Source organism: Ranitomeya variabilis, chromosome 4, assembly GCF_051348905.1.
Source record: "Ranitomeya variabilis isolate aRanVar5 chromosome 4, aRanVar5.hap1, whole genome shotgun sequence".
Classification (NCBI taxonomy): domain Eukaryota; kingdom Metazoa; phylum Chordata; class Amphibia; order Anura; family Dendrobatidae; genus Ranitomeya; species Ranitomeya variabilis.
Window position 1 is genome coordinate 401,860,344 of NC_135235.1, and position 19,616 is coordinate 401,879,959.

Below are 19,616 nucleotides of genomic sequence, written 5' to 3' on the forward strand. Positions count from 1 at the left end.
ACAAACGCCGGGGGGGGGGGGGGTACATTATATTTGGTGCCCCCTTCTTCAAGCCCTACTGGTAGTAGATTATTCATGTCACCAAGCTTTCCAAGAACAATTAGTCTAGTTACATGGAGAAGTTGGAGAATTTTACATATGACATCAGTACGGCACACACAATTGGGCTACTCACAGGATGGCGGGCTGCAGGGACCCTCTCAGTCACCGTTCCTCCCTGGTGTTGCAAACACATCCCCATGTCACTTGTTTCTGGAGCCGAAGCAGGATGAGGGTGTGGAGGATAAAGAGTGGCCTGTGCACAGGGAGAGAGCAGAGGGGGCACACGGGGTGGGTGTAGTCTGAGTCATGTGCTGAGAATGCCCACTGTCTCTATATACTGAGTACTGAGCCAGAGGAGGGATACTGTGCAAATATCCAAGAGGGTGGGACATTGTGCTGTGCAGACAGCCAGATGTGATACTGCCAGATGGGGTGAGGGTAGTTATACTGTGCAACCCCCAGTTCCAGAATGAGGGACGTTGTACTTAGCCCTGCTGTTATATACTGGCAGATGGGTGGTATTGTGCGCATGCTGTCCATATATACGGCCTGATGGAAATGGTACTGTGCACTGTCCATATATACAGCCTGAAGGAAGTGGTACTGTGCACTGTCCATATATACGGCCTGATGGAAATGGTACTGTGCACTGTCCATATATACGGCCTGATGGAAATGGTACTGTGCACTGTCCATATATACAGCCTGATGGAAATGGTACTGTGCACTGTCCATATATACAGCCTGAAGGAAGTGGTACTGTGAATTGTCCATATATACAGCCTGAAGGAAGTGGTACTGTGAATTGTCCATATATACAGCCTGAAGGAAGTGGTACTGTGCACTGTCCATATATACAGCCTGAAGGAAGTGGTACTGTGAATTGTCCATATATACAGCCTGAAGGAAGTGGTACTGTGCACTGTCCATATATACGGCCTGATGGAAATGGTACTGTGCACTGTCCATATATACAGCCTGAAGGAAGTGGTACTGTGCACTGTCCATATATACAGCCTGAAGGAAGTGGTACTGTGCACTGTCCATATATACAGCCTGAAGGAAGTGGTACTGTGCACTGTCCATATATACAGCCTGAAGGAAGTGGTACTGTGCACTGTCCATATATACAGCCTGAAGGAAGTGGTACTGTGCACTGTCCATATATACAGCCTGAAGGAAGTGGTACTGTGCACTGTCCATATATACAGCCTGAAGGAAGTGGTACTGTGAATTGTCCATATATACAGCCTGAAGGAAGTGGTACTGTGAATTGTCCATATATACAGCCTGAAGGAAGTGGTACTGTGCACTGTCCATATATACAGCCTGAAGGAAGTGGTACTGTGAATTGTCCATATGTACAGCCTGAAGGAAGTTGTACTGTGCACTATCCATGCATACTGAATGGGAGAAGTGGTACTGTGCACTATCCATGCATTCTGAATGGGAGAAGTGGTACTGTGCACTATCCATGCATACTGAATGGGAGAAGTGGTACTGTACACAATCCATGCATACTGAATGGGAGAAGTGGTACTGTGCACTATCCATGCATACTGAATGGGAGAAGTGGTACTGTGCACTGTCCATGCATACAGAATGGGTGAAGTGGTACTGTACACTCAACAAACAGGTGCTGCGCTAGCAGGAGGAACTGTGACTAGGAATACATCTCAGTCACCTACCTCACTGTTGTGAACTGACGTGTCCACTTGGGACAATGGGCTGCTGTAGACCGTCCTCTGTTATCTTGGAAGATCTGTGATTAGAACAGTGCAGCCACGCATGCGTTGCACTACCATCCGGGGAGCGTCCTCCCGTAGTGCTGAGAACCCCACCAATCTCGCCGCTGTGGTAACCGGCAGGCAGCTGCGGCCGATAGCGCCGCCGTGCAGTAGCGTGGTGAGCGGGGGGCGTGGCTACTAGGTGACGTCACCAGTCCGTATGACGGACACTAACAGGGGCCAATCCCGACGCGTTTCGAGGGTGCCGACCCTCTTTCTCAAGGGACGCTCCCCGGATGGTAGTGCAACGCATGCGTGGCTGCACTGTTCTAATCACAGATCTTCCAAGATAACAGAGGACGGTCTACAGCAGCCCATTGTCCCAAGTGGACACGTCAGTTCACAACAGTGAGGTAGGTGACTGAGATGTATTCCTAGTCACAGTTCCTCCTGCTAGCGCAGCACCTGTTTGTTGATTGTATTCTAATTTTAATATTGGTTGGCAGGGTTGCACACTACGTGCCAAGGTGTTTGCAGCTGAAGGTTCGGGCCAGTATATAGCGCCAGTGTGTTACTTTACAGTGTTTGGTACTGTACACTATCCAGGCATACAGAATAGGAGAAGTGGTACTGCGCACTGTCCATGCATACAGAATTGGAGAAGTGGTACTGTGCACTATCCATGCATACTGAATGGGAGAAGTGGTACTGTGCACTGTCCATGCATACAGAATGGGAGAAGTGCTACTGTGCGCTATCCATGCATACTGAATGGGAGAAGTGGTACTGTGCACTGTCCATGCATACAGAATGGGAGAAGTGCTACTGTGCGCTATCCATGCATACTGAATGGGAGAAGTGGTACTGTGCACTGTCCATGCATACAGAATGGGAGAAGTGGTACTGTGCACTGTCCATGCATACAGAATGGGAGAAGTGGTACTGTGCACTATCCATGCATACAGAATGGGAGAAGTGGTACTGTGCACTATCCATGCATACAGAATGGGAGAAGTGGTACTGTGCACTGTCCATACATACAGAATGGGAGAAGTGGTACTGTGCACTGTCCATACGTCAGAATGGGAGAAGTAGCACTGTGAACTGTCCATACGTACAGAATAGGAGAAGAGGTACTATGCACTGTCCATACTGTGGTATGGCGAGTGGCCTTGTGATTAATGGGCGGTATGTATCACAGAGGTGGGTGGCCCTGTGATGGAAGCCTGGGCTTATTTTGCTCAGCAGATCTACTGCTGAATGTTACTATACATTGAGAAGGCTTCCAAAAGGAAGATAAATGGAACGACTGCTCTCTGGGTAATAAAGACAATAGGAGAAATTGTCAACAGAGAGACAACCGAAGGTAGCCTGATGGAAGAGGACAAGGAAGAGTTAGAAGTAGTGACTTTTCTGTGAGCTCAGTGCTGAGTGACCTAGCATGTGGTGGCTCATATTTCATATAGTATGCTACATAGGGGCTTATAATTTTTATAGGAAGCTATGTGGGGGCTCATACTGTATATATGAGGCTATATGGGGGCTCATTGTATATAGGAGGCTATGTGCAAGCTCATACTGTATATAGGAGGCTACTTGGGGTCTCATACTGTATACAGCTGGCTATGTGTAAGCTGATACTTCATATAGGAGGCTATGTGGGGGCTCATACTGCATATAGTAGGCTATACAGAGGCTCATAATGCATATAGGAGTGTAAGTGGGAGCTCTTATTGCATATAGGAGGCTATGTGGGTGCTCGTACTGTATATAGGAGCTCACTATGTATATAGGAGGCTATGTGGGGGCTGATACTGTATATAGGCTATATGGGGGGTCATAGCGTATGTAGGGAGCTATGTGGGGCTTGGCTTATACTATATATAGGCAGCTATGTGGGGACTCATTTTGTATGTAAGGGGCTGTATGTGGATTCATACTGTATGTACAAGGCTTTGTGGAGGCTCATATTGGATGTAGGGGGCTATGTGGGGGCAAATTGCCTGGGCCTGTGAGGTGTTTTCTTAATTACAGTATGGCTTATGGTCTCCTTTTCTTGTCCTGATTGAAGGAATTCCCTGATAAAACCCTGAATGACCAAAAGAGGGGGGAAATGTGTCGGAAGAAGATGCCATTAAGCTAAGTTCACAAATGTTCAGGCCGTATAGGGTATATTATTATTTATTTATATAGCACCATTGATTCCATGTATTACATGAGAAGGGGTTACATACAAATTACAGATATCACTTACAGTAAGCAAACTAATTACAGACTGATACAGAGGGGTAATGACCCTGCCCTTGCGGGCTTACATTCTACATGATGGTGGGGATGGAGACAATAGGTTGAGGGTTGTAGGAGCTCCGGTGTTGGTGAGGCGGTAGCTTCAGTAGTGGTGAGGAGGCAGGAGGGTCAGTGCAGGCTGTAGGCTTTCCTGAAGAGGTGGGTTTTCAGGTTCCATCTGAAGGATCGAATGTGGTTGATAGACAGAGACAGGTTATGGATGGCTTTGTACGTAGGTCAGTATTAGTAATTTGAACTGGATACCCTGAGGGAATGGGGGCCAGTGAAGAGATTTGCAGAGAGGGAAAGCAGAGGAGTAGCGAGGAGAGAGATGAATTAGTCGGGCAGCAGAGTTAAGGATGGACTGGAGAGATGCAAGGGTGTTAGCAGGGAAGCCACAGAAAAGGATGTTGCAGTAGCCAAGGCGGGAGATGATGAGGGCATGCACAAGCATTTTAGTAGATTGACGGTTGAGGAAAGGACGGATTCTGGAGATAGTTTTGAGATGGAGGCGACAGGAGGTGGAAAGAGTTTGGATGTGCAGTTTGAAGGACAGGGCAGAGTCAAGGGTTACTCCGAGGCAACGGACTTCCGGTACGGGGGAAAGCGTGATGTCGTTAATTGCGATAGATAGGTCAGGTATGAAAGATCTATGAGATGGAGGAAAGATGGTGAGCTCAGATTTGTCTACAATGAGTTTGAGGAAGCGAGAGGAGAAGAAGGAGGATATGGCTGATAGACACTCCGGGATTCTGGACAGCAGAGAGGTGACGTCTGGGTCAGGAAGGTAGATCTGAGTGTCATCAGCATAAAGGTGGTACTGGAATGCATGGGACTTTATGAGTTGTCCCAGACCAAGTATATATCCCAGTATATATATATTATAGTCCATGTCCATAGCAACATGACTATGAGATACATAGATGGTTTGTGGTTTTAACTGCACTGCCAATTGACTGCCATTTATCATCTGAAGGTTCGTTCTTTGTTGGACAAGGACATCATATACATTTCTTCTTGGATTTTGACAGGGTTTTTTTTGTGGACAGATATATATATATATATATATATATATATATATATATATAAATTTTGCTCAAAATAATAAAGGGAACACAAAAATCCCACATCCTAGATATTACTGAATGAAATATTCCAGTTGTAAATCTTTATTCATTACATAGTGGAATGTGTTGTGAACAATAAAACCTAAAAATTATCAACGTAAATCACAACTAATGTCCCACGGAGGTCTGGAGTTGGAATGATGCTCAAAATTAAAGTGGAAAATGAAGTAACAGGCTGATCCAACTCAGAGGAAATGCCTCAAGACAAGGAAATGATGCTCAGTAGTGTGTGGCCTCCACGTGTATGACCTCACTATAATGCCTGGGCATGCTCCTGATGAGGTGGCGGTTGGTCTCCTGAGGGATCTCCTGCCAGACCTGGACTAATGCATCCGCCAACTCCTGGACAGTCTGTGGTGCAACGTGACGTTAGTGGATGGTGCGAGACATGATGTCCCAGATGTGTGCAATCGGATTCAGGTCTGGGGAATGGGCGGGCCAGTCCTTAGCTTCAATGCCTTCATCTTGCTGGAACTGCTGACACACTCCAGCCACATGAGGTCTGGCATTGTCCTGCATTAGGAGGAACCCAGGGCCAAAGACACCAGCATATGGTCTCACAAGGGATCTGAGGATCTCATCTCGGTACCTAATGGAAGTCAGGCTACCTTTGGTGAGCACATAGAGGGCTGTGCGGCCCTCCAAAGAAATGCTACCCCACACCATTACTGACCCACTGCCAAACCGGTCATGCTGAAGGATGTTTAAGGCAGCAGATCGCTCTCCACGGCGTCTCCAGACTCTGCCAAGTCTGTCACATGTGCTCAGTGTGAACCTGCTTTCATCTATGAGCACAGGGCGCCAGTGGCGAATTTGCCAATCCTGATGTTCTGTGGCAAATGCCAAGCGTCCTGCATGGTGTTGGGCTGTGAACACAACCCCATTTGTGGACATCGGGCACTTAGACCTTCCTCATGGAGTCGGTTTCTAATCGTTTGTGCAGACACATGCACATTTGTGGCCTGTTGGAGGTCATTTTGGAGGGCTCTGGCAGTGCTCCTCCTGTTCCTCCTTGCACAAAGGCTGAGGTAGCAGTCCTGCTGCTGGGTTGTTGCCCTCCTACGGCCCCCTCCACATCTCCTGGTGTACTGGCCTGTCTCCTGGTAGCGCCTCCAGCCTCTGGACACTACACTGACAGACACACACAGTAAACCTTCTTGCCACAGCTCGCATTGATGTGCCATCCTTTATGAGCTGCACTACCTGAGCCTCTTGTGTGGGTTGTAGAGTCCGTCTCATGCTACCACAAGTGTGAAAGCACAACCAGCATTCAAAAGTGACCAAAACATCAGCCAGAAAGCATTGGTACTGAGATGTGGTCTGTGATCCCCACCTGCAGAACCACTCCTTTATTGAGTGTGTCTTGATAATTGCCAATAATTTCCATCTGTTGTCTATTCCATTTGCACAACAGCGCATGAAATTGATTGTCAACCAGTGTTGCTTCCTAAGTGGACAGTTTGATTTCACAGAAGTTTGATTTACTTGGGAGTTATATTCTGTTAAGTGTTCCCTTTATTTTTTTGAACAGTGTATATATATACACATATACAGTGGGGAGAATAAGTATTTGATACACTGCCGATTTTGCAAGTTTATCCACCTAAAAAGAATATAGAGGTCTGTCAATTTTTTATTGTAGGTATACTTCAACTATGATAGAATCTTAAAAAAAGACATTGTATGATTTTTACATAGTTAATTTGCATGTTATTGCATGAAAGAAGTATTTGATACAATAGAAAAACAGAAATTAATATTTGATACAGAAACCTTTGTTTGCATTTACAGAGGTCAGATGTTTCCTGTAGTTCTTGACCAAGTTTGTACACACTGCAGCAGGGATTTTGGCCCACTCCTCCATACAGATCTTCATTAGATCATTCAGGTTTGGTACTGTTGCTGGGCAATATTGAGCTTTAGCTCCCTCTAAATATTTTCAAATGGGTTTTGGAGACTGGCTAGGCCACTCCAGGACCTTGCAATGCTTCTTACAGAACCACTCCTTACTTGCCCGGGCTGTGTGTTTCGGGTCATTGTCATGCTGAAAGACCCAGCCATGACCAATCTTCAATGCTCTTCTTGAGGGAAGGAGGTTGTTGGCCAATATCTCGTGATACATGACACTATCCGTCAGCCCTTGCCCTGTCCCTTTTTGCAAAAAAGTAACTCGAAAGTATGTTTGCCCCACCATGCTTCAGGGTTGGGACAGTGTTCATTGGGTTGTGCTTATCTTTCTTCTTCCTCCAAACATGACGAGTGGAGTTGATATCAAAGTTATATTTTTGTCTCATCTGAACTTCTCCCATGCCTCCTCTAGATCATCCAGATGGTCATTGTCAAACTTCAAACAGACCTTGCATGCCCTGCAGGATTTTAATGATGGCGTAGTGTGTAGCTAACAGTAATATTTGAGACTGTGGTCCCAGCTCTATTCAGGTCATTGACCAAGTCCTTCTGTGTAGTTCTGGCCTGATTCCTGACTTTTCTCAGAATCCTTACCCCTCCAAGGCCAGATCTTGATAGAGCCCCAGACCGTGGAAGATTGACAGTCATCTTTTTTTTTCCATTTTCTAATAATTGTGCCAACAGTTGTTGCCTTCTCACCAAGCTGCTCACATAGTCTTGTAATACATCCCAGCCTCGTACAGGTCTGCAATTCTGTCCCTGGTAGACAGCTCTTTGGTCTTGGCCATGGTGGCAAGGTTGGAGTTTGATTGTGTGGTAACGTGTCTTTTTACAGGTAACAAGTTCAAACAGGTGCAATTAATACAGGTAATGAGTGCAGAATAGGAGGGCTTCTTAAAGAAAAACTAACAGTCTGTGAGAGCCAGAATTCTGGCTGGTTGGTAGGTGATCAAATACTTATTTCATGCAATAAAATGCAAATGAATTATATAAAAATCATACAATGTGATTTTGTTTTTTTTTAAGATTTTTCTCTCACAGTTTAAGTGTACCTACAATAAAAATTACAGAGGTGAGAAAACTTGCAAAACTGGCATTGTATCAAATACTTATTTTCCCCATTATATCACCACCAGCTCAGGGGCACAGCTGCTGATGGGAAGTCTTTTTTTTAGGGTTTTATTTCTTCTTCTGCTACTGTATACAAAGTAATAGACTGAAGAGAAGTGGCTGAGAACTGGAGTCAACTCCTCAGCTTGGAATGTAGTCATTGTGCATTGGTAATCAGCATTAAACAATGTGTCACGGGTGTGCCAGGTGCAACAGTCATTTTGGATTTAGCTGTAGAAGGTCATTGTGCTTGGCTTTGCAAGCTCCTTCTTGATTTTCATCTCTGTAGGGAGTGATATCCTTCTCCCTTTAGGACTTACACCTTGTTGCTTGACACACCCTTGCTGGATGTTTAAATACCCCGAATCCCTTCAGCAAGGTGCTGGTGTTATCTCTATTGACCTCAGTCTGTTGGAAGTGCTAGACGTCAATTAGTTTCTTCTTGGAGCCTCTTGGAGGAGTGCTGGCATGAGCTCTCATGTAGTCTTAAGCTAAATGTATTCCCTCGTTTATCTTTAGTGGTAGCGGGGGCTGACTAGTGACACCCTGTCCGCTCCCTATCCAGGGCTTATTGCTAGGGGAAGTTAGGAATAAGGTTCCTGATCGGCGATAGGTGCGGAACCTATTTAGGGTAGACAGGGTTTTGTCAGATCTGCATAGGCGTCTCCACTCCCCCTTTCCTAGTGTTTGGGCTCCCCCTCCCTCTTGCCGTTGTTCACCTAGCTTCTCTGTCTCCCAGTGTGACAGTAAGACAAAAGCTCTCACAGCAAAAGAGAACAGCAGATAGAAAAAGCAAGTCAACTAGAAACTTGCTTATTTTCATGCTGTGCAAAGGCCCCCATACACATTGGCTGAACGATGCCTCGGCCGATTGTTCAGCGACAGACATTTCAGACCACTCTCCCATACCCAGCAAGACTCCAATGCTCAAGTGCTCCTGTGTATGAGACAGTTACCTGCTGACATGTTGGCCGGCAGCTTATCTCCAAAAGAACAATGTGATCATCAGTCAGTTATCAGACATGGGCTTCAGTAAGATGGCTGCGCAGAACGATCTGCGCATGCCTAGATGTTTTATGCTGACCGCGCCATGCCCTCCGTATGTCATTTCCGGCATTCGCGGTGCTACCGACCCTGGACTACATGGGCCCGTGTATTTCCGGTGGTGTGCGACCATGCGTATTGCCGATTACGGATTATGACATTGTGGAGGGTATGTGCAATGATTTCCGGCCTTCTTTGTGTATATATATCTGACCCGGTATTACGTCTGCACACCCCTTGAGAAAGGCATTCGCCGAAACGCGCGTCGGGGTAGACGGGTGTGGGGTGTCTGGACACTTGTGCTTTTACAGCGACCGGTATGTATATTGGATATATTCGTTCTAATTACTGAGAATGACTAGTTAGCATTAATATACAAACAGCTGTATTGATCCATTGATATGCACTATATACGGTCTTTACTTATGTCGGTGGTATCTATATAAATGTACACACCCACTCCTGTCCTTTTTGTACGTGTTGAGTATGGCACGGAGAACCTCATTGTCTGCTGTGTTTTACCTGTTGTACTTAATAAAGATTTTCTGTAATTTGTATTTATCCGGACTTAGGGTATGTGTCCACGTTCAGGTTTGCTTCAGGCTTTGGTCAGGATTTTACCTGCATGCACCTGAGGTCACTGGCAGGTCACCTGCGGTGTTCCTGCGTGTTTTGCTCATTGTAGCAACATGCTGCGTTCTGAAAAAACCCAACACATGTGCGTTTTTGCGGGAAAAACGCATGCGTTTTTTAATGCACAGTGGAGACGGGATTTCATTAAATCCCCTCCACTATGCTGTAAGGGTACCGTCACACAGTGCAATTTTGATCGCTACGACGGTACGATTCGTGACGTTCTAGCGATATCGTTACGATATCGCAGTGTCTGACACGCAGCAGCGATCAGGGACCCTGCTGAGAATCGTACGTCGTAGCAGATCGTTTGGAACTTTCTTTCGTCGCTTGATCACCCTCTGACATCGCTGGATCGTTGTGTGTGACAGCGATCCAGCGATGTGTTCGCTTGTAACCAGGGTAAACATCGGGTAACTAAGCGCAGGGCCGCGCTTAGTAACCCGATGTTTACCGTGGTTACCAGCGTAAAAGTAAAAAAAAACAAACCGTACATGCTCACCATCTGATGTCCGTCCGGTCCCTTGCCGTCCGCTTCCCGCTCTGACTGTCTGCCGGCCGGAAAGTGAGAGCAGATCACAGCGGTGACGTCACCGCTGCACTCTGCTCTCACTGTACGGCCGGATCTGTCAGAGCAGGAAGCGGACGGCAAGGGACCGGACGGACATCAGATGGTGAGCATGTACGGTTTGTTTTTTTTTACTTTTACGCTGGTAACCACGGTAAACATCGGTTACTAAGCGCGGCCCTGCGCTTAGCAACCCGATGTTTACCCTGGTTACCCGGGGACTTCGGCATCGCTCCAGCGCCGTGATTGCAACGTGTGACCGCAGTCTACGACGCTGGAGCGATAATCATACGATCGCTGCGACGTCACGGATCGTGCCGTCGTAGCGATTAAAATGGTACTGTGTGACGGTACCCTAACATCTGGACGCTGCGTTTTTGACGCTGCGGCTCAGCGCTGCGTCAAAAACGCAGCGTTTCCTGAACGTGGACACATACCCTTATGACTGCATTTTATGAGTAGGTTGTTCTCAAGTTATTGGACATGCCCTATCGACATCTTCCCCGACCATATGTCTGCCTCCCCATGCACATTAGTGTGTCAGCCAAACCCATCGATCTCGGCCAGTATTAGTCTAATATGTATGGGGGCCTTAACTCACTCTACCTATTTCATAACATAAGAATAAACTTCAGGGTTTCAGAACATGGGAACACAAATCAAAATTTTTTATTTTTTTATTAATAAATAAATTAAAAATAGTCAGAACGATACAGACCTATAAAAGAGGTGATTTTTATTGCACAATGATAGTCACCTAAATGAAAGGAACCTGAACAAAGAAATATACAGTAAATATGACACTGCACTAAATGGAAATATACATTAAATGATTCATGAATCATTTAATAACGCTCGGTGCTATCCTGCACAGATACCCTGAGGAAGGAAACTGTATCCCCTGAAACGTATCAGTTAGCTTTTTGGTCTTTTTGACACTCCGTACCCTTGTGATGTAACACGCTGTCTCCAGCACTGTCAGCCTTGTATCCAGGCATGCTACTGGCCGGAGCATCCCTGGCTCTACACGTGTATCCATCGATCCTCACCACATGTCCCATTTGTCATGTTAGGTTCGTACTGACAAATCAGCTTCTCCTAAAGGCTGCATGCCATCACACCGGAACATTGCAAATACAGGGTAGGTTATTTACTTCACAGAAATGACTGTTTATCTACCTGTTATGTAAATTTATAGCACCTACTTGTTAATTTATTACCAGCTCAAAGTTTATAATCAGAGTTTTTGATTAATTCAAGCATGAACAGGTACACTATATACCTAATTACTAATAAGTATACACTTATTTCGTATTACACTTTAATTGTAAGTATCTTTGTGTTAGTGACAATAAGTGCTTAAAGCATATCCTCTAAAGAGCTTTTCTGTCCTGCCACTCAGCATCTCTATAAGCATACTAACGTGACAAACAATTTTTATTTTTCACTAAATAATTAAAGTATCATAATATTCAAAATGTTAGAGACATTGCTATCAAAAGTGCCTAGATGCTGACATCTACTGTCTGAATTATCTACACTATAGACTAGTCTAGAAGTAAAAGAATCGTCTTGCTTTACATGTGAAATCATTAGTTTATTCTAAATAGGTAGAGGATTGATTGACTGGTCTATTGTACGTCCTGCTGAGACTCAAAAAGGCAATTTTTATGAATGATCATTTTTATCTATAGTGTCCATTCATTCAAATCTTATATTCATTTCTAAGGCATATACACTTTCTAACTTCGGGTGCCATCACTTCTCGTTACTATATTTTCCTTAAATAATCTTTTGTAATATAATAATAAATAAATAAATAAGATAAAAATAAATGAATTATTCGTCCATCCACTTAATCTGTTCTTTCTTTACGTCATATTTTGAAAATAAGGCTACACATTTTCTTCAGTGCTATGTTGGGTGGCATGGTGAAAACGTTTATGGGCCGTTAGCTGTGAACTCTGGCAGAAGCGTTTCCCACATTCTGAACAGATGTATGGTTTCTCCCCAGTATGGGTCCTCAGGTGTTTCACTAGACTATCATGAAGCGTAAATGACTTTCCACACTCTGAACAAGTAAACGGTTTCTCCCCAGTGTGTATTCTCTGATGCTGGACCAGGCCAATACGTTGGGTAAATCCTTTCCCGCACTCTTGACATTTGTAAGGTCTGTCTCCAGAGTGAACCCTCTGATGTACCACAAGGCTGATCCGTTGTGTAAAGTTTCGTCCACACTCAAGACATGTGAATGGCTTTTCCCCAGTATGTAGTCGCTGGTGAGAAATCAGTGATGCATTCTGGCTGAAGCAACGTCCACATTCATGACATGCATATGGTTTTTCCCCAGTGTGAGTCCTTTCATGGACCATGAAACAAGATTGCTTCCGAAAACTTTTCCCACATATTGGGCATAAATATTTTTTATTTTCAGTATGAATTTTTTTGTGATACTCTAAATTGTATCTACTTTTAAACCGCTTCCCACATTCAGAGCAGGAAAATGGCCTCTCACAGGCAGGATTCTTCTGATGAGCCACAAAACTTTTAAGATTTTCAAAACTTTGATAACAGGCTGGACAATGAAAAGGGTTCTCTTCAGAGTGGACTCTCTTGTGTATAAGAAAGTAACGTTTATTGGGAAAATGTTTGCCACAATCAGGGCATGCAAATTCCTTTTTCTCTGTCTGCCGTTTAGCAAACGATGAAATCTTTTTAACAGACTTATCCTTAACTTCTTGATCTTTCAGATTTTGTCTTATGAGCTTTAGGGTAGTGTTTAGGCAATTCTGACATTCAGAGCAGTTAAAGGACCATTCAGTAAGATGGTTCCCACAGATCCTGGCACGTGATACCTTGCAGAAATTTTTTTCATATTCTACACATTTTGATAAGAATACATTATGTCTCTTTGCCTTAGCTGGAGACCAGTCTGGAGAAGTAATATGATTGGAAACATACTGTAGTTCTGAGAGTCCTGATTCTGCAGATAATCCATCTATTGAGGCTGAAGACCTAACCACGTTGGGCAAGGAATTCATAAAGTCTTCTAGAAAGCTTTCAGCTCTTAAATTCAATTCATGCCTATTGAGATGTGTATACGTATGTTCTGTGAAGATATGTCCATATTTGTTATATAGGTTTTCTTTACTAAATGAGACTAGTTGATCCATGGATGAATAAATGGCAGCATCTCTGAGATCTCCGGAGTGACATGTGGCTGACAGATTTCTTCTTTCACATGTGAATGGTTCATTTATACTATGCGCAGACGGATACTGATGTGTACAAGCTGAGGGTGTATAAATGTTGATGGCTGTAGAATTTCCACTATCACATGAAAAAGACTCATCCTTGACAAGTATAGGTGAATCTCTTGTATCATCTGTGAGCATACACATGTTAGGAACTGTCAACTGCATCTTCTGTGAGGCTAGCTCTTCATTATTATCAGAACTATATTGTTGTGTATGATCTGATGATCTATGAACATTATTGACTGTGAAATTTTGTTGATCACATGATGTGGTTTCCTCCATTATATGGACAGAGAGATATTGTGTACGATTTGTGTGTGTATAAATGATGGGGTCTGTGATACCTTTCTCTTGTTGAGAGTTTGATTTGTCTTTCATATTATTAGAATATAGTTGTTTATGACTTATGGGTGTAAAGCTGTTGAGATCTTCCATGTTTCCTTTATCAGATGAAGCCTTTTCCTCCTTAATATGAGAATAAGGAAAGATTTGTGTATCTGTTGTTATATAAATGTCAGACCCTGTAAGGTTTTCACCAACACACAAGAATGGTTCCTCCTTAATCTGCATTGGTGGATATTCATTTGTTCTACCCTTAGGTAAACCTGAAAAAAGTACAGTTATATATTTTAAAAACTTCAGTTTCTCCATTATACTTTGTGGTGATTAGTATAGCTCATACCTTTTGATGTAAAGGACTGGCTGTTTTCCAAGATGACACCATCGTGCAGATCCTTGTGTCGTTCTATATAGTCCCACTCCTCGATGGAGAAATAGACAGCGACATCCTGACATCTTATAGGAACCTGACACACACAATGATACAGATGTATTATCCCTAAAGTCACACAAGAAGACAATAGGCCAAAGTAAAGTGCTGTCCTAAGTCTCTTCCCATTGCAGATATTAGGGGAAAATGTGAGGTCCTATTTTTAGACTGTTAGAACTACACTGCTTCTCCTCAGTGCTGCAGATGCCCACACTCCCTCTTGTGTGTACGTCTGACTAGCCCCACCTTTCTGCGCTATCATCAAGCTAAACTAAGCATAGAATTCACATTATGCTTCTGGGAATTGTCTGCTCCTGTACAGTATCCTGTTGGGCCAATTTTATCTTCTGTCCTATACAACCACATAACTGCAGCATAGTTTTACATCATCAGCTGGTCTTAGCAGAGCTCAACTGTCCTGCAATCCCCCACAACGGTAGTGAGGAGCTGTGTTTGTTGCCTGCTGACAGATCAGGTTTGTGAAATTACAAATGCTGCTTTGTTAATGCACATAGCAGAAGGTAATGCTTTGTGATATGTTTCAATAGAGCAACATTTGCAGCATCACATCATTGGTATCTCAGCAGCAGACAAACATATTTCAATTAATCTCAGCCGATGTACACAGAGCTCCATAGTGCTATATATTTATTTTTTTAGCTCCCTCTAACGACCAGGGGTATTTCAGTTTTTGAATTTCCGTTTTTTGCTCCCCTTCTTCCCAGAGCCATAACTTTTTTATTTTTAATATGGCCATGTGAGGGCTTGTTTTTTTGTGGGACAAGTTTTACTTTTACAACAATTCTGAGTGCTGTGATATTGCAAAAAAAAAAAAAAAAAAGGTGAAATTCCACAGTTGTTTTAGATTTTTTACCACGCTCACCAAATACTAAAAATTTGAACTTATATATAAATAAAAAAAAGTTTTTTCTTTTTACTTTTTGCATGCTTCAATAGTCTCCATGGGAGACTAGAAGTTGCAGTACTTTGATCGCCTTCTGCTACACACAGGCGATGACAGATCGCCTATTTGCAGAAAAAACGCACACTTGTTATGAGAGCCGACCACTGGGTGGCGCTCATAGTAATCCGGCAATGACAACAATAGAGGTCTGCTGCAGACTTGTGGTTGTCATGCCGACCCATCAGTGACCTGCGATTATGTGATGGGGTCACCGATGAGCAGGATTAATGACGTGTTTCCTGTAAGCACAAGTTAAACGACGCTGTCAGAGATTGACAGCGGCATTTAACTAGTTAACAGCCGCAGGTGGATCGCGATTCCGTCCGTGACTGTTGCGGGCACATGTCAGCTGTATTGATAAGCGATCATGTGCCCAGAAAGCTGTGGGCTCAGTGCCAGAGCTAGCACCAAACAGGGGGAGTCCGACATGGGCATACTATTACGCCACTTGTTGGAAAGGGGTTAAACAGGGCAATCTACAATACATCTCTCCTTTCTGTCCGAGCTATATACAACCCTATCCTGCAGTATATCAATCTACTCGGCCCCTTAAAGCCTATCTCGCAGTATATCACTCCTTTCAGTCCACTACAAAAGTCCCATCATGCAGTATATCTTTATTTTCTGTAACCTCTAAATACAGCCCATCCTGCATTATATCTCTCCTTTCTGTCCCCTCTATATACAACCCATTTTTAAAATATATTTGCCTCCCATGTCCTTGTATATATTCCAGTAGAAGTTCTATTCTAGGCAGAGCCACAGCTATGCTGGCAGGATGCCAGCTGAAAGACTGCACTGTGTAGGATTGACAATAAACACTGGAACTACAAACGGTTCCGATGGCAGCTAAAGGGTAAATAGAGCCTGGAGGGGGATTTGTTGGTGGATAATAAGTGCAGAATGGAGCAGACTTAATAAAGGGTTATAGTGGCACGTATTATGTACATTATTACAAGAACACATTTTTGATTTTTTGAATACTCATTTGAGGCTTAGCTTCCTCTGCTTATTGAAGTGCATACGCTTGGCTCTGAAGAGCCAGGAAAAATAGCTGTCATTTAAAAGACTACTACAGAATGAATATGGGTATCTTTAGTATTACTATATAATTGTCCCAGCGTTCCCAGCAGCGCTCACCTCACCAGTCAGCAGTTCAATGATTTTGTTGGTGAGGTCCAGGATCTTCTGCTCCTTTTTTCTCTTATGTATGAGAAAGTGAGGAGGAGGCTCCATGATGGGACTCTTCGTCCTGCTCCATCCTCTTGATACACGTGGACAGTTGTTGGGAGTCACACACTCACCAGATGTCTTCTTCACTACTGTGCAATCCTGTGGATAGGAAATAGCACTGATAAATCTATGACTAGAAACATTTCCAGGATGTCATTTCTCCAGTCTTAAGAGAGAAATAATGCCTAAAATCCCTCACCTCTCCGATCAGAATACAGATGATATCCAGGGTGAGGTCCAGTATTTTTTCTGTCATTAGACTCTCCTCCATGGTGTGTTGGATTACGGGAAGACTAAAAACCAAGCCAGGAATAGAATTATCTTTATGTGCGCAGGGTACATACAGCTGCAATCAAAATTATTCACCCCTTATTGCAAGTTACGTTTATTACCAAAATCTTCTACTGTTTGCAAAAAAATTAACAAGAACCAGCAAGTAGCTGAACACAACAACTATAATGAGGTTTCTCAAAATTCAGCACAAAATGACACTTTTAATGACTACTGTAGTCTCAGAATTATTCAATCCTTTCACAAGAAGGGTTTTTAGTACTTCATAATGATAGAGTGCACTACGAAGTACTGAAGACCCTTGTCATGAAGGGGCCGATTCTGCTGCTCAGTGTAACAACCCTGCCGGCATCACTGCATGACCTTCCATCCCCCACCTGCCTGTTACATTAACTCACTCACCCTGTGCCATGCTGTGAGATCTGTCTGCTGCCGGCCCCATGCGTTGTGCTTCATGGCCGCTTGCTCTGTGTACACTTTCTGTCTGTGTGCATAGGGGGGCGGCGCCAGCAACTCCTGTTTCTTATTCAGCCTGTGTGCACCTCCCTAAGGTGTCTCTGGCCAATAGCCTAGAGGCCTCTGATTCTTAAGGCGTCCTCACCCATTGGAGGACGCCGAAGCAAACTTACTTCCTCAGTCAGTACTTTGCTGCTGAGGTGTCTGGTTCTGTCTCTGTGTCTGCCACCCAGTGGGGCGCAGTACCCTGGTCTGTGTTCGCCACCCAGTGGGGCGTCATACCCTGGTCTGAATCTGTGTTCCATTACTTCTGTGTCTGAACTCTGGTCTATGTCCGTTCCTGTCTGAACTCTGGTTTATGTCTGTTCCTGTTTTGGTTGTTGCCATTCCCACTCTGCTGTGTGAATCTCTGCGCTATCTCTCTGCTCTGCTTGCCACTATCTGTGGTTCTGCACTTCTCTGCTCTGGTCGCCACTACCTGTGGCTCTGTGCCTTTTTGCTTTGCTCACCACACCTGTGGCTCCGTGCCTTCTGGCTCTTGGCTCCTCCTCCAGCATCTCAGCTCTTGGCTCTACCTCCAGCGTCTCCGCTCTTGGCTCCGCCTCCAGCATCTCCGCTCTTGGCTCCGCCTCTAGCATCTCCGTCCTTAGCTCCTCCCTCTCCTCTGCCTTCTCCTTCTTTACTCTTAGCTCCGCCTTCCTCTTCTCTGCTCTTTCCTGCGTTTCTGTTCTTGGCTCTGCCTCTTGCTCTTAACTCCACCTCCTGTGGTTCTGCTTTGCATCCGCTCTTGTGGCCTTGCTCTATCTCTGTTCTGCAACTTGCTGTACAGGTCTCTACCTGTCTTTTTATATTCACCAGTCCAAACAGGTCTCTACCTGTTTCCATATACCCTCCAGTCTGAACAGGACCTTACCTGTCTCCATATACCCGCCTGTCTGCCAGCCCTGTCCGCCTGTCTGCCAGAGTGTCAACCGTGCCCATCTGCCTGCCAGTGTCTCCGTCAAGCCAGTCTGCCCATCAGGGCCTCTGCCATACCCGTCCGTCAGCCAGTGTCACAGCCGTGCCTGCCTGTGTCCTGTCCCCCGGTGGGATCAGCATCCACAGTCAGACTCCACCCTGGAGTGGTACCTGGTAGCTACCTGCTGCACAAGTCTGACCTCACCATCAGAGGCTCCAGCTAACACCTAGGAAGCTACTTAGTTAAGCCCCTTCCAGGGAAGTCTGGTCTGTGGTCCAGTGGGGCCACACCCCCGCACACCCGTGCCAACCAGTCTGGGCGCAAGCGTTACACTCAGCCACATACTAGTATCAGTTCTACCTGAGGAATCTTAGATCATTCCTAATGGGAAATGGCCTCCATACCCCATCGTTTTGCAAATGGCAGAACCCTTGTACATTTTGCTGATAAACCTAATTAGTAATGGGGGTTGATTACTTTAGTAGAAGCCCGAATCCTGTACTTGTGGGTCGTCACACATTTCAAGTTATTATAAATGCATACTACTTAGTGACAAAAAGTAGCATGTGCCTGAAAGTATCAAAAATAGTGTCTTGGTGTCCGATTTAACATGCTTACCATATTCACAGTGAGTATGACCATATATCGCACACCATTTATGCTCAATGGTGGGGATTCCTAACCTCTTACAATTGTTATTGTTAACCACTAAGTTATTGCAATGTTAAAGTTAAAAACAGGTGATCACTGTTCCACAGGATAGGAGATAACATGTTGATCGTTGGGGTCAGACTGCTGGTGTCTGCTCTGATCAGAAGAACAAGGAATTTTGATTTCTGGTAGAATGGAGTAGAACTACACATACCTGATCTGCGCTCCATTCCTTCTTTATGGGGCTGCCGAGTGCAACACTTGTCTTTTTCCGGGAGCCCCAGGCAGGACCCAGCAGTCAGAACCTCACAGAACAGTAAGTTATTACCTATGAGGCAGAGAGGTGATAACTTGCCTTAGCACATCACGTTAAAGGGAACCTGTCACCCCGTTTTTTCAGTATAAGATAAAAATACCGTTAAATAGGGCCTGAGCTGTGCTTTACAATAGTGTATTTTTTGTCCCGATTCTCCACCTATGCTGCCGAAATACCTTACCAAAGTCGCCGTTTTCGCCTGTCAATCATGCTGGTGTGGTCAAAAGGGCGTGGTGAAATAACTGTTTCTCCCCCACTTCTTGCTTATCTTCCCGG

The 19,616-nt window shown here is 44.5% G+C and overlaps 1 protein-coding gene and 1 long non-coding RNA gene across 2 annotated transcripts in view; both read right to left on the reverse strand.

Annotated features, from left to right (window-relative positions):
* The window catches only part of LOC143764921 (uncharacterized), a 54,507-nt gene extending 54,154 nt beyond the window's left edge, over positions 1 to 353 (reverse strand). The window contains exon 1 of the long non-coding RNA XR_013213297.1: positions 176 to 353. This is a non-coding gene — a long non-coding RNA (uncharacterized LOC143764921). The remainder of the gene's footprint in view (positions 1 to 175) is intronic.
* Positions 354 to 10,954: 10,601 nt separating this feature from the next.
* Positions 10,955 to 19,616, reverse strand: part of LOC143764905 (uncharacterized) — a 36,128-nt gene continuing 27,466 nt past the window's right edge. Inside the window, exons 2-5 of the mRNA XM_077251001.1 lie at positions 16,868 to 16,961; positions 16,576 to 16,767; positions 14,385 to 14,508; positions 10,955 to 14,307 (exon numbers count right to left, since the gene is read on the reverse strand). Coding sequence (XP_077107116.1) covers positions 12,341 to 14,307; positions 14,385 to 14,508; positions 16,576 to 16,767; positions 16,868 to 16,939 — 2,355 coding nt within the window. The 5' untranslated portion in view covers positions 16,940 to 16,961 and the 3' untranslated portion in view covers positions 10,955 to 12,340. The remainder of the gene's footprint in view (positions 14,308 to 14,384; positions 14,509 to 16,575; positions 16,768 to 16,867; positions 16,962 to 19,616) is intronic.